This window comes from Lissotriton helveticus, chromosome 6, assembly GCF_964261635.1.
Source record: "Lissotriton helveticus chromosome 6, aLisHel1.1, whole genome shotgun sequence".
NCBI lineage: Eukaryota > Metazoa > Chordata > Amphibia > Caudata > Salamandridae > Lissotriton > Lissotriton helveticus.
Genome location: NC_136067.1, coordinates 1228488672 through 1228505021, shown reverse-complemented (window position 1 = coordinate 1228505021; position 16350 = coordinate 1228488672). Strand labels below are relative to the sequence as shown.

The 16350-nt window shown below is 41.5% G+C and overlaps 1 protein-coding gene across 1 annotated transcript in view; it reads right to left on the bottom strand.

Moving 5' to 3' along the window:
• Positions 1 to 16350, bottom strand: part of TRDN (triadin) — an 865465-nt gene that overhangs the window by 508131 nt on the left and 340984 nt on the right. The window contains exon 8 of the mRNA XM_078647890.1: positions 12861 to 12890. Within this exon, the coding sequence (XP_078504016.1) occupies positions 12861 to 12890 (30 nt within the window). The remainder of the gene's footprint in view (positions 1 to 12860; positions 12891 to 16350) is intronic.

Genomic DNA, 16350 nt, shown 5'->3' with positions numbered 1-16350 from the left:
CGTATCCACTCCGCTGTCCAGCCAGGCTTCCACTTCCGTGGGGTCTGTGAAGAAATGAGTCCATTCTCCAGCTACGACCCTTAACTTTGTGGGGAACAGCAGTGAATATTGGAGGCCCATCTGCCTCAGTCGTTTTTTCACTGCCAGAAAGTCATGTCTTTGCCTCTGGACTTGTATAGTGTAGTCTGGAAAGAACATTACCGACGTGTTCTCGATCCGGACGTCATGGAGCTTGCGTGTTTCTTGCAGTATGGAGTCTCTGTCGCGGTAGTTCATTATGCGGAGTAGCATGGGTCTTGGGTTGGAGCCTGTCGCCAGAGGTTTAGTGGGGACCCTATGAGCTCGCTCAATTACGAAGTGTGGGGAGAGCGTCCCTTCCGGTAGAATGCCCTTCAGCCACTGTTCCATGTGCTCTTCTGGGGTCCTCCCCTCCCATTTCTCCGGAACCCCGACCAAGCGTACGTTGTTCCTGCGGGTCCTGCCTTCCGCATCCTCAGCTCTGTCCTCCAAGAATTCCACCCTGTTCAATAAATCCTGTATGTGCTTATGCGACTGGTCGGATTGAGGCTGGAGCGTCTGCAATGTACCTTCCAGGGCCTTGGTGCGTTCCGCTAGTTTTTTGTGATCTGCCCTCAGATGCGTGAGGTCAATGACCACGCTGTCAATTTTGGTGGCCAAGGAGGTGCGGGTTAGGTGTATTGATTCCTCGAGCCTCTCCATCGCCGCTAGCATGGTGTCCAGTTTTGCCGCCGTTTGGTCTGGGTCAGCGTTCTTCCCGGTCTTGTCCATCTTGCCCTTCGGGTTTGCGATGCCTGTGCCGGTCCGTGTCCTGGTCCCGTTCGACATCTGCACCGCCTCGCTGTTCCCGGTCTAGCTGCGTGTTTCACCCTCAGATGACCAATATGGGCGTGTGGTTGTCCGGCTGCGTGGCAGGTGTCTACTTCAGCACGCTCGTGGTTCCCAGGTGGGTGTGTGCCCGTGCCCCCGTCCACGTGTCTGTGGCCGTCGGTGTCCGGCGTCTAATAGGATGGTGTGCTCCGGCCGGTGTTTGGCGTAGGGTCAGCGTGTGCTTCACTGCGGTGGGCCGAGCTCTGTGGCGGCACCGGCACTCACGCGGCGCAGGAGGTGCCGTGGGCGCCGTCGCGTTCTGGGCTGATGGCGACGGCACGGTCTCGCCGTCTCCGGCCAGCACGTGGGCGCGTTGCGGTAGATGCGCAGCCGACTAGGCCGGTACCGCCGCACCGCTGTGTGCCCTGGGTCGCTCGTGGTTGTCTAGCCCCGCTGTTATCAACTTCCTGGCGAGGGGTAGGATGCCTGAATGGGGGTAGGCCCTCGTGGCCGGTGGGTCATCTGCGCTCCCCCCGCTTCCTAGATGTGTCCGTGAGATCGGCTCCACCCGGTCACTTACTGCTGCTCCGTTAGTCCAGCGTCAGGGCAGGTAGCACTCAGCTGGTGGATCTTCCAATCAGGGCAGGCCAGGCGCCGGTGTCCGACTCCGCCCCCCACCGCAGCGCCGTGTGGTTTCCGTGCAAGTAGGCCTCGACTCCGGGCCTGCGCCACTCGCCAAAGCTGCGGCCTTTCCTGGATGCCTCCCGAGCTTGGGAGTGATGGTCGCGGCCACCGCCTCGCGGGATCGTCGGTGTAGGTCGGGTGTGCCGATTGCTCCCAAAGTCGGCCAGGTGATAGGCAATGGTGTCCGGCGGCAGCGCCAGTGGTTCTCCGCTGTCTGCAGGCTGTGTTTTGTCGGAGAAATGCGCCGGGAAGGGGAGCTCAGTGCGGAGCTCTACCCGAAGGCGGCCATTCCCGTTGCGTGCTTAGCCTCGCCCCCGTGTCATGTTTAGTTTATAATAAAAGCCTCCTCACAAACCATTCAGGGAGTAGATACTGGTTAAAATATTACTCTCCAATCTGATGACGCCCAAGGTAAGAAGTATTGCAGAAGTACAACTAACTGGTGTTGGAGGAGGGACAATTGATCCAGGAGGAGGGGCAACTGATTTAAAAACTTTAGGAGGTCTATCCTTTCAGCTTCCTGACACAGGGACTTTGTCCAGAAAGAACTGCCACCCTGTGAGGTAAGATCAATTTATCCCTTGACTGAATCACTCTTCAAGTAGTGAATAATATAAACGACTCTTGCGATACTGTGCATCCATGCAATTTCACAAATGGATGCGCTCTTGGGAACAAGTATTTCATTTCTTGTAATTGGAACACTAAAATAAATGACAAAGCTCCTATTTGTGTATACACTGGTGTTTGTGATGGCAACCTATTGCGAATTCCAGTTCTAAAACATGCAAATTCACAGTTTTTCCAACACGTGTTGCACCAATGCATGTTTTACAATGTGGCAATAACAACTATCTACTGTTTTAGTGGTGCAAAATATAAACGGAAAATGTTCTACCACTTTCTAATTCAGATTTGTTTTGGACAATGTAAAGAACTATAGTACTCAGTGACAGTAAATGTAGTCCTAATTTGGATACGTATCTTCATCAGAGTTTACATCGATAAATATAGAGCAACATCTGCTTACTACGGTCATAAGGATGAGGTTATGATATCACGATGGAATAATATTACCCTATTTTGGTCCATTCATTTATACCATGATGGAATTACAGACTAGAAATGAGGATAATATTTCAGTCTTTATATAACTGGAGACTCAGTCGTTGGAGTGCTACTTATTTTGCAGTTCAATGAATAATGCATAACAGCGTTGACAGGGAAAGGTTCAAGAGATGCACGTAATGTTGGCTGTGGACCTGACATGTAATAACTATTCTAAGAATGCAACCAACACTTTTGAACCTTAACAGAAATGGTTGTTGAGCAGGAATTAAAACTATGCTCTAACTAGGATTTCAGGAGAACTTATCTGGATATTAGAGGTCTAAGGCCCTCACTATGAGTGTGTGAGAGCGAGATGGACCCGCTCTCACACAGCCAAACTCGTGGTTGAACTGCCCGCAAGATCAGGAGTTTTCTCTTGTCTGGTGAGCGGTTCTTTGGCATTCCCATGGTGGTGTCTATGAAATAGGCACGCATTGGGAATGTCACATCAGTACCTGCATGGCATAGACTGCTGCAATCCATGGCATGCAGGTACTGAGGTGCATGCAGACAGGGCATGAACCCCATGGTGAAGAGGTACATGGAGGCCCTGTTGGGCCCCCTTTGTTTCCTCACCGCAACACTTTTCATGGCGGTCGAAACATCATGAAAAGTGTGGTGGTGAGGAAACTAGTATTATGCTTGGCAGGGCCACAGCCTCTTTGCCAAGCATATTGTGACCTCAAGAGCGCTGCGCCACTCCCAGCGATCTCATATCCCTGGCGGTTGCAGTAGTCTCAGGGCAGGCTGACCACCCCGGTCGTAATATGGTGGTTGGAAGACCGCCACCACTGAGCCCCTCTGAGTCTAGGGGCCTGTGGACCACCAAACTTATGATGAGGCCCTTAGTTTCAGAGGAAGGAGGAATGGATAAACAATTTAAAAAAGTAATAATGATGTGCCATGTTGCAAATTGAGCTCCAAAGAGAGACATGGCCCCAAGAAAGAAACTTGAGAGAGTTTCAGACTGGGAGAGTTCGGGTTCACAGGAGAAGTCTTCATACATATTGGTTGGATCTGCCATTTTGGAAACTCCAAAAATGTTGTAGGGTGGGACAGGTCTGAATCCATGAGCTTCCCCAGCAAGTGTCAGTTAGAGGTCAAGTGGTGATGTGAGATCTCTGAATTGGGTAGGAACTCCCATCTTCGAGAACTCTCCACCTACAATTTTAAACTCCTGCACAAGGGAATAGCCTTTCTGAAAAGTAGACCACCACAAACAAAAGTGAAGGAACAACTTTGTGTATGAAGCCCTGTCTGGTGGGGAGGAACCCATTCTGGACTTGTATTTTTTGTCATTTGTATATTCCATCTCCGGGGCCCAGGGTACTGGCTTCCCTCCTCTCACTAGGAATAGTAGAGGATGGGCTTGTCTCAGACCCTGGAGGGAGAGGGTTCCTTTGTATTTCTGTGGACTGGCCAGGGGACATGCATCACTTTGTTAGTTGCAGAGGACTTTGGGTGCTTGGGTAAAGCAGGCACAGTAAATGATCTGCTTGAGGAAGGGGAACAGAGGCAGAGTGGGAGATCTGCCTGAAGACCGTGGGTACTGCTGCAGAAAGGCCTGGTTCAGTAGATTACCAAGGACAAGAGCAGGAAGGCATGGCAGAAGACTTATAGCCCACTGCTTCAGATAACAAGGAAGCAGCAATGCTAAAATCATCAAGGAAGGAACAGCCAAACATTCAGGGGCGAGGCGGGACTAAACAGCAATTCCAGAGACTGAAACAAACAGAAGCAAGAAGCAAAATAAATCTGTTCAGTTTGGCCTATTGGGGCCTGTGATTACTGAGGTTTTTTCCTGTTGTTAATGATTGCCATATTTTGAAATCACTGCATGTAGTTAGTGAACTGGAGCAACATGGCAGCCAAGAAATCTTGAATGGGATATATTTGCATTTTCCCATTATCCTTTGACATTGTGAATCCCTTGGGGAGACCACTAATGTTGTTGGCGCTGCCATACTGTAAACAATATTCCCACCATATGATGCGGAGAAGACATGCCAGTCGCTTTGCATGTTAAGCAGCTTGGGCCAAAGGTCTGTGACCCATTGAAAGAGGGCTCGCCCCCAAGCATGGGAAGCTCAACTGACCTCTGCCCCTGCTGTCCAAGCCATCGTTGGGGATGGTGGGTCCGCAATAGGCTAGCAGGAAAAAGAGGTCCAGAGACACCAGCTTCCAAGCCTGTCTACCAATTAGTGTGCTTGGTGGGCAAGCTACTGACCTGACCCCATGGAATTTGAGGTTCCTACATAGTCACAGTAACTAAGAAGCTAATGCCCCAGAAGAGGTCACCCAAGCGAAGTTACCCAGCTTGGGCTGGTGATTTAAACAACCACAAAAAGGAAAAGAAAAAAAATGAAATATTTACTAGCTACATCAGTTACTAGTTTATAGGGATTGCCTGTAAGTGAATGATCACCCGCTAAGCCCTGGTGAGAGCCTCTGAAAAATGGCAAAATCTTATATTTGTATGACCCAGAAGGGCACGGCACCACTAGATGATATTTTATGTGTTAGGCTACCAGAAGAATAACAGTACAAAGTCCACTAGAGTGTTTAAATGCCATTACCATACGTTTCCTGAGGCTCAGAGACAGTATCTCTGAGAGATGGCTGAGATGGTTTTTACAGTTGTGCATAAACTGATTGAGTTGCCACGTTTTTGTTACTGCTATGCAGTCAGATTAAAGGGAGAAATAGGATGGTTAATAATAAGGATACTGCAAAACACCTTGGGGTTCCATAACCTTAAAAAGAAACTAGGCCACTCATCTTGTTCAGCTACAAGGCTATGGAACTCCTCGGTGTTAATAAAATGTTTACTGGTTTTGTAGTGTTATTAGGTAATATTTTTGGTGCCAAAGGCCATTCGGTGGCTTAGTAACGGTGAAAGTCCGAATAAGTGCATTTTTATGCTAACAGCTTGCAGCATAGGTTTCTATTGAAATGTGTATTTCTTATCATTAAGTATATATTGAGAAAGCCAGTAGACATGACTATCTGGAAATGCATGTCACATGTTACTTTCGGCTTGAGTGGGGTATTGTGTTTTAGGGGTTACAATCCACTAATGCACATACCGGTAAAGGTAACTCCAGCCTACACGCTGAGGTTGGTCTTCAAGGGGATTATTTGTCTTTTGTGACCTTTCCATGTTGTGCGCCACTTATAGAGTCCAAGGCGCTAAGAGGGTGTCTAAAACACACACCTTATATATATATTTGAAATGTTGTGTGTATTAATTATTTTACCAAGCATTAAAGTACATTTGCACCCTAAACAAAAAATATTGACTAAAGTTTTTTTATTTAGTCTTGTATGTTGCGTTGCTGAGTCTCTAGCCCACATCACCTCCCTGAGAAAGGTAGAGACTATTCTGCTTCTCTGGTCTGAGAGTCATGAGCTAAACTAGATACTGATTCCAAGTATGGGGCCTCACACTACAGGGGTCCCATGATATCAGAAGAAAAAAGACCAGGGTTCTTACTATTGGGTCCCCGAAACATATGCTTCCGTGGGACTTTTCATTATGGATTTCTCACACTTAGATATTATTTTTGTGTAATACAAATTAATAAAGTGGTTAAAATTCAATTTTCTTAAACTGACCATTGAATGTGAATAATGACAGCCATGGTAGAACTGATGATACATTATTTGTCACATATATATCCCTAAAAAGCTCATAAACAGATTCCAAAGAACTCAATATCAGGCTACTACCTTCAACATCAATCGGTAAAGAGAGTCCGCTGTGTATAATGAGCAAAGTCCAATTGCATATGCTGAAATTTGAAATCCTATTGTACCAGCAGGTGTGCAAAAATTAGGCTGTTCCAATGTGATGATCATTCCATAATTCAAATTCTGTAGGCATGGACGCAGCTCCCTTGAAGTTCAAAATATTTTGCCCAGTAACACCTGAATTCAAAGCAAAACCCAGAGGCATATTTACAAATAAAGGGCGGAGCATGGCTGCACCAAATTTGGCAGTGACACGCTCCGGTATTTTCATAATGAAGCAACATTTTCAACAATACAGTGTATCTCCGTGTTTTCCCTAGAACTGGTGCTAAAAATATCTGTCTGGCACCAGCACAGACAAGCTTGCACCATAGTGTAAGGGTGCCTTCTTTGCAGGGAATTATTGTTTATGTGCAGGACGGTGTCCCTTCCTGCACATACACAATCAATAATGGCGAAGTGTTACTTCTATGTGTGCTGCATTCTCCAGCACATGTCATGATAGTTTATGTGGAGGAACGGACATCTTCCTGCACATAAATAATCATAAACGGTTTTTTGCTTTTTCTATTTTTGCTGCAGAAGGCGTAATAACAGTATTTCTCCTCGCTGCACCATTCTAATGCCTGCTATTGCATGGTGTTATTTTTTGATGCTGCCTCAGATTTACACATCCTTGTAACTCTGGGGCAGCGTCAAAAAACAATAGGGGTTGCTGTGGAACGCACCCAGCAATACCTATTGCACGCTCCTTTTACACAAAATGATGCATGTAAAGGAGCCGTATTTACAAGTGCTGCTTTGTAAATATGGAGAAGGGCATAGCTCCACCAAGACATCAGAAATAAAGTGAAATTCTGGTGGGGCTATCCCCTTGTATATATACCCCCAATCTCCTACACTTCAGGAAATTTGTGATAAGAGAACATAACGGCTCAGCAAGACTCTGACCAAGGCATCAGCAATGTAAACACAATCACTGGTTCAAAATGGAAACCAAGGGCCTGATTCAATAAAAATCAGAGTTTCATCTGACCAACACTGTTTCGGTGTGGGAACCGGCCAACATTGGTCAGCAGTTTTGCACCCCTTAATATGTGTGGCCGTATACTCCCATTTTTCCATGGGAGCTTGTGGGGTGGGCGGAACAGCCCACAGAACAAGCACCCATGGAAAAATGGGATTTTCGCCAGGGCAAAAACTGGAGTGCCAGGAGGGAAGGGAGCCCTGCTACAGACCCGTAAAACCAGTTCCTGACAGCAGATCCATGACAGAAAAGTAGATATGGAACTGCTGTTGGAAACTACCATCATAATCCGGAAACACCCTCTGGTGGGGATTATGAGGCCCTTCGAGACCCTGTTGGAACCGAGGGTAACTACACAAAATATCGAGTAAAAAATATCGAATTACATAAATATCGACTTCAAAATATAGAATGGACAAAATATCGAATGGACAGAATATAGTCAGCAAAAATATCGAATTTAAGGTAAGTAATGTAATATCGATCTTCATAAATATAGAAAGTCAAAATATCGAAGTATATAATATAGGTTATTAAAATATATTGAATTTTTTATAATATCGAATTTTTTAAAGTATTTTGTATGTTAGTATATGTGTGAAAAGTGTATTTTTTTTTGTAATTTATTTTAAGTAATGAATTTTATGTTATTTAATTTTTGCGTAATTTAATACTGTAGCGGGTTGTGGGTTTATAGGGGGATAGGGTGGGAAGTAATTTAATTATATTAAATAAAATATTAATTTTTTGAAATTATTAATTATTTTTAATTTATTTTTTTCCGTTTTAGTTATGTAGCAGGTTGTGGGTTTATAGGGGAATAGGGTGGGAAGTAATTTAATTGTAATTAATTAAATATTTTAATTTATTTATTGGTATTTATTTTGAATAAATTGTTAAATAATTTGTAATTGATAATTAATTGAATTTTAATTGGTAATACATTTTTATTAATTAATTAATTGATAATCATGTGAATTTTATTTATTTATTTTCCGTAGCGGGTTGTGGGTTTATAGGGGAATAATTACATGTTTTTCTTTATTGGTATTTATTTTGTATTAATTGGTAATTAAATTGTATTTGTTAGTTAAATAATTGTAAATTGGTAATTAATTTGTATTAATAGTTAATGAATTTTAATAATTATTATTTATTTGTGTGTTTAATTGATTAATTAATTCGATAAATCGATAATTAATTATTATATTATATTAAATTGGCATTACCTTTTAATTAATTTTGTATTGGTATTGATATTTAATTAATTTGTATTAATATATTACATATTTACTTTCCCTACTGTTAAGCTCACTAGAGTGGGAATAGTAATTTTTAACCCTACGCTATCCAACGCTTTCCCTACTGTTGCACTCTCTGGAGTGGGAATAGTAATTTTTACCCCTACGCTATCCAACACTTTCCCTACTGTTGCACTCACTGGAGTGGGAATAGTAATTTTTACCCCTACGCTATCCAACTTTTTCCCTACTGTTGCACTCACTGGAGTGGGAATAGTAATTTTTACCCCTACGCTATCCAACGCTTTCCCTACTGTTCCCTACCGTTGCACTCTCTGGAGTAGGAATAGGAAATTTGACCCCTACGCTATCCAACGCTTTCCCTACTTTTGCACTCACTGGAGTGGGAATAGTAATTTTTGCCCCTACACTATCCAGCGCTTTTCCTACTGTTGCACTCACTGGAGTGGGAACAGTAATTTTAACCTCTAAGCTATCCAACGCTTTTCCTACTGTTGCACTCTTTGGAGTGGGAATAGTAATTTTTACCCCTACGCTATCCAACGCTTTCCCTACTGTTGCACTCTTTGGAGTGGGAATAGTAATTTTTACCCCTACGCTATCCAACGCTTTCCCTACTGTTGCACTCACTGGAGTGGGAATAGTAATTTTTACCCCTGCGCTATCCAACGCTTTCCCTACTGTTGCACTCACCGGAGTGGGAATAGTAATTTTTACCCCTACGCTATCCTATGGTAAAAATATTGTATGTTTTTTTTAATATCATGTGAATATATATATTTATTTTTTGAAAAATAAAATGGTATGTTTTTTAGCTTAAATTAAATATTTCATAATTTTAAGGTTATTTTAGTATGTTTAAGTATGCTTAAGTTAATTATTTTTTATATTTCATTTATTTTAAATTACTTTTAAGACATTTAAAAAAATTCGATATTTTGACTAACTATATTATTTTTAAACGATATTTTTGATTCAATATTTTTGTACTTACCTATTTGTAGATAGGAATTCGATATTTTTGTAGTCAATATTTTATCCTCGATATTTTTGTATGTCTATATTTTTGTACTCTATATTATTTCAGTGATCCGGAACCGAGTTAGATTAACCGGCCCTTTTGAACTTCAACCGTCTTCATTGTATCCCAGTAGTCAGAGTTTAAACCTATGATGTCAGACGGAAAGTCTCCAACCGACATAAAAATTATGTCTAAAAAATTATGATAGAATGCTTAACTGGAAGTGGTAGAAGTTTACTGAAATTACCTTTATATACCAGACATAGCATGGCAAGAGAAAGGAAGATATATCAGACGTAGAAATTGATGTGTTCAGAGAGTTTATTAGAAAAAGTTCTGCAAAATAGGACTTCACAGCTGAAGAAGTGATTCTGCAGGACTTGTTTTCTAAATGGCTATTTGGCAAATATTTAAAAAAGTTCTGTCAATCTTCAGATACAACAATTTAAAATTATCAATGTTAAATTGTACACCACTAAAGTGGTGCAAATGGAAATGCAGGCCTGACTCTCAATGTGGATATCTTTATACTGATGATTTATATATGTTTGCTGAATGTAAACAATCGAAAGAATATTGGTCTGATGTTAACAAATTAATTTCAAGATATGTAGAGCACATTTTTGTTTTAACTACTAGAAGTATTATGCTTTTCACAAAAAACTTTATACAAAGAGAAAATCAGTGTTTGTTTTCATTGCTTTTGTACTTTCCATCTTTTGCATTGCAAAAGGTTGGATTAATCCCTTCTGAAAAGCATTTTTACAAACCTGAGGACGCAATACAAGAAGCTAAAGAATCCTCGGGATAGAATGGCTGTTTTTAAACTTGTTGACCATTCATTGCACTTTCAGAAAGTTCATTTTAGTTTATCACTGGACATTTTTCTTTTTAATACATTTGTTATTAGAATCTGTGTGGCTAAAATTTAATTATACTAAAGAGTATGTATATTGCTTACCTTGGCATGTATATGTATATTTATATCGACCATATTCTTCCAACAAATAAAATTGATTTTAAGGCTTCTGTTATGTACAAATAATTTCTCATATTTGCACTTGGGGTTAATGTTAGAACAAATTTGAGCTAGTTGGGCTCAAGAGATTGGTGAGACTATATCAGTAAAATCCTGACATAGAACTCAGGTATGTATAAAGTCAAAGCAAAAACAAGGTGATGATGTACAAAGCGCTGAAACGTTTCAAGAACTGACCCCAAGTCACAGATCTGGGTTGAATCCATCATTAATCGTTAGCTCACTTAACCATCCCAGTTCAGTCCCAGCCATATGAAAATTGGTCTTGACCCTGTTCCTCCTGGAAACAGTCAAGCCTAAACTGCCAAGCCAGGTCATCCCTGGAATGGAGACTAGCATCCTGGGACCGGTTTCACAGTAACACCCCTCATCAGCCATGCTAGCTTGAATCCAGTGGAAAAGTGAGCAAGGGAACCACATCTGAGTATACCAGTGATTGAGGGTATAAGTGTCTGAGTGGAGCTGTAAATGGGTGTATGAGTGTCTCAGTGGGTCTATAAAACCACAAGTGAGTGTGTGAGTGGGTGAGTGGGTCTCTAAGTAGGGGCATGAGTCTCTGAGTGGGTCTGTACATGGATGTGTGACACTCTGAGTGAGTCTGTAAGTGGGTGAATGAGAATCTGAGTGGATCTGTGAGTGGGTGCATGAGTGCCCAGGGGGGTTTGTGAGCGGGTTTACGAGTCTCTGAGTAGGTATGAGACTGTACGCATGAGTCTATGACCGAGTCTCTAAGTTGGTGCATGAGTCTCTGAGTGGCTCTATATATGGATATGTCACTTTGTGAGTCTGTAAAGTGGGAGCATAAGTCCCTGAATGGATATGTGAGTGAGTGAGTGAATGAGTATCTGAGTGGGCATGTGTGAGTGAGTTTGGTAGTGCGTACATGTGTGTGAAAGTGACTGGCAAGTGTGTACACATATACATATTTATGTCATAGTTAAGAAATAGAGTTAAAAAAACCTTTGGAATTTATTGAGAAACCCAAACTTACAAGGACAGTATAATTAGGTTCAGATTTTACACAGTTACCTGAACTAGCTATAATTTACACCCACTGCAATGTACTGCTTATGATCTCACATATTACATCACTCATGATATAGTCAGTGACATTACTGATGACATCTCAAATGACATCACCAATATTCTCCTAACTCTTTCCAGAAATGTTTCTGAGTTATGATTCTATCAGTTTATGATCTAGACTAGAATGCCATGACTGTATCATTTTGAGAAATGAATAAACCACCCGAGTGCATCTTACACTGGTATATTTGTGTTTGGTATGGGGAATAATCATGCAAGCTTCGCTCGAGTCTGAAATCATCATATTTACCAATTTCAAAAAATAACTATATCCTACTGTGAAAAATGATGCATGAATTGAGGAACAGAGTGATGCTCCATGCATGACCAACACGTTTCCTTTAATAATATAGCACAAGGTCTATGAGGACTAAGATCATGGCCAGCTTCACCATGTCTTATAAGAGCTCTGTGGGTTATTGAAGGGTAGCGAGGCATGTTCTTTGACTTTGGGTTAATGATAAGCTCTCTGAAATGTAGCTCTATATTGCAAGAAGCGCAATGGTGAAACTGGGTTCTCCTATTTACTTCAAAAATAGATGTACTTATATTGGCCAATTCATGCAACAGTATTTGTGCATATGTTGTCATGGGTTAGCACATTAAAGCAAGACCTGTTTTATTTAACATTGCTTGCTAACTCCATTAAAATCTATGCGTTGTGCTCGAATTAGGTTTTAAAGTATGCAAAGCTATTATTAAATAGCATTTCTCAATACATTTAACGTTATAATAAAGCACGAGTTATAGTGTGATCATTTTCATACGAACCAGTTATCAGCTTCTCTTAATTTCTGTATCATAGTATCAGTGATTAAGAAAAGATGAAGCAGGCAGAGCACCCCTAAATAGCATTGAAGACAAATGCAAAAGCAGAAGGGTACATGAGAAACCGGATCCATCACGTTTTTTTTCGGATCACAGTCCTGTATTATGTTTGCTTGTATTCAGTTATTGCAATTTTAAATCGTCCACAGACATCAGTGCCTATTTTACAGAATTCTTTGTTCAGTAAATAATAATTTAAAAACAGCGGTGCGAACAGATACTGACCTTTATTTTTCACTGCCGGTTGTATCCCAACTGAAACAGATAAAAGACAGACGTTAAATAGACACACTACCACACAGGTAATCTTTTCAGTAAGATGTAATTACTCAGCAAATCTGGATTCAAGGACATGCTTCCCGGCATTTCCAAGCTGTCATATACAAGCATCTAAGATTAAAGTAAATGGTGAGCTTCATGGCTCTCCCAAACTGGGAATTTGTGTAATTTCTGATGTAGAGTGCTCAAACGACTGCATTGTTTGGAATCAATTTTTGTTGAATACATTTAGAGATCTACTTGGACCGAACGTTTTCTGCATTTTAATGAGCTTTACCTAACATTTGGGAAGACAGAATGTATTTGAAAATAACTTTTTCTACAAGGGCCTGGATTACATGTGACTCGAACTAATCCCCGCTATTTCCTCGCCCAAGCATTTCCATTATCATGGGTCCCGGTAAATCCGGGGACAGAGAAATAACTAGAATTATAAGTTTATGGGCTAAAAAATGTACACCGATTTCCTCATTTTCCTAGTTATTCAAACAGAGGCGTTGCGTTGCCTACTTTCAAAAGTCGAAATCTCTGTGTCAAAATGCCAAGGTCATTGTCATGATGGGCCTCACTAGCTCTGCGCAGAGCAGATTACCTGTTTAGCACATGCAATGTGTAAAGTAAATGAATTTAAGATGATACTTCTCACAGGTATTGCTTCATTTTTAGACAGCAGAGCACGGAAAAACTGAGATGGGGCTGCCTCTTACTCTTTCTGGGCTGTGCTGTCTGAAATAAAACACTAACTCGGAGAAATATGTTAAATTAATTAACTTTATGCAGGTTAAGCACATAAAAACAGGTGCTGGCCTTAGTGTTAAGCCAGTGAAGCGCATCAAACTGTATAATTCCATTAAGCCCGGTAACTTCCACCACCCGCCTCTCGAATTTATTGGTCACTTGTTAGCAATGCAAAAGTGCCTCTATAGAGTTCTAAAATTACTTGGATCAGAGCGTTGAATGCTACAAAAAAAAATGAATGGCTGATAAAATGGACTTACTTGTAGCATCATGATAAACAGCTTAAATGCCATTAGAAAGTATACCACCAACAACCATGGATGATTGATATTTGCAGTTTTGCAGTTTCTAAAACACCTTCCAACCTTTATTCACCTCAATTGCTTTCACTAGGTCACGTTTAACGCCACTTAGTCACAGCCTCCTTGGAGACTTAAAAGGTTGAGAAGTATGTAAGTGTTCATATTAGTAGATGGTATAACAATGTATAATGTTAAAAGAAATTATACATGTCAGTGAGTGACCATAAATTCAATTTGTAAAAATTAGCATAATTTTATGTATATTCTTTTATCCGAAATAAATCAAATAAATGGATGAAAGAACATCATTTGTGATGTCTTCCCCTACTTCTGTGCTGGCCTTTATAACGCAGCCCAGTTCCTGAATCTAGCCAAACAAAAAAAAAACAGTTCTTACCACTATCAGCGGAAAATGTGCCTGTTTTTTTTCTGTCAAATTAATACATCTCAACAACTATGATATAACAGCTGTGATGAACACATTTAGGTAAAAAAGATTTAATAAATCAGTCTAAATAAGTCAGTCTTGCTGCAGTGCCTCCAGTTTCCCGCGGTGCGGCCGGGCTTGGCTCCGCCCCCCCCTCGCAGCAAACGACCGGCCGGGCTTGGCTCCGCCGGTCGCACGCCAGAGACTGCTATCCCCAGGATTCCACGGGGGAAATTGGGCACGTGACTAGCCAGCGCGCCAGGAGGCGCATTTAATAGCGGCAGAGCCTTCGTCCCGCGAGGACGCGCGCGGGACACGCCGGACTAAGCCCGGACAAAGGGCGGGCCCTCTGTGGCCCTCAGTGGCCGAAGTAGGCTGGGCTGGGCCCACTTATTAACATTTTTATTTTATTTTGTATGTAATTATCTTGTATTTAGCACTACATGGTATAATTTTTCAGCTTAGTCCTTTTCCTTCTATACAGGAACGTATCGAAACTCACCTCCATTTATTTAAACTTTTAGTGCAATTTGTTATTAATTATATTCATCGCGACTACGTTTCTCTTTCTACTATAAGCACAAGGATGACTGCTAAAAAGTTACGTTCAGGGAGAATATTGGGGGGAAGGTCCTGTATGAAGACACGATCTAACCCCCTCAGAAACAGGGCTGCCACTAATCTGCTATTAAAGGGTCAATGTCAGCTGTTGAATCTTTGGGAAAAATCCCAGGAAAAGGCTTTGTTAAACTCTGCGAACAAGGCTTCTGATATAGATTCTCCATCTGGCATGAACCCTGGGGTGATTAAGAAGGTTCCCCTTTCGTTGAATGAAGATTGTTCTGGCTCCTTGATTTTTGAGGAGTCTTGCCCAGTGTCTGCCGCAATAACTAGTGTTATCAAGTCCCCTGTTTCAAGTTCGGAAAGCGGCCAACAAAAGAAAAAGGTAGCCTCAACCCTTGAAGTGTTATATTCTAATGTTCCAAGTGGAGATTCACCGTCAAAGGGGGAAGTGAGGGGGGACTCTCATTTGTCGAGTATTGACCTGGAGTTATGCGGCCGATACTTAGCTGATGTTTCTCTGAAACCATTAGAAACGATCAAGTCCCCTATTGGAGTCACCCCATCTGGACTTTTGCTTTATAGTAGTACCCCCTCCATAAAATCGCAAGATATTTCCTCACAGTATAATATATCGAAGAGCCCATTGCTCAACATCTCTGGCATTGGTCCTTTAGGTCTTCCAGGCTCTGATAAATTGGAAAAACCTATTTCTGAATCTATGATTGCATTGGAACATTTGTTGGCATCCATTTTACTGTTATTGGGCAAATTTGTGGGTAGCTCTGATTGTATTTTGGAGTCTGTTACTCAGATATTAAATGTCTTACTATTAAAGCTTCCGGAAAAGGATCGTGTTTTAGATCCTAAGGCGGGATTGCATGGGTCTGTGCCGAGTAGTGACCACTTAGCCGGAAATATTAATCCAGTCCAAAATGATCATGTGGTTATTTTAAAAAATGAGCCCCCTCTAGCACCCACATCTTCTGCATTTAACTGTGTAAGAAATTCTGTTCTTGTAATTGAAGAAGAAAATATGTCTGTTTCTGCTCCAGAACTTGAAAAAGAGCTATTCCCAATTTTTGTGCCCGAAAGTAAGATCATAGGGGGTGTTGAAAAAGTAAAATCTGGAAATCACAGAAAAAATAAAGTGAAAAAGAAAAAACCTATCCGCAGATATAGGAAAAAAAAGCAGAGACAAATAATGTTTGAAGACTCTGTTGTTCCTGATATAATCGAACCTAGTACTCAGGAGCATGTGCATGGGTCCTTGAGTCAGGAAGCTGCCATTCTTTCCTCTGATAATTTGAATTTCTCTGCAATAAATATTATAAATTCTCCTAAATGTACCATCCCTCCTGAGGGAGTTATCTCCTTAAAAGTAGCAGGTTCGACGATTCCTCCCCCC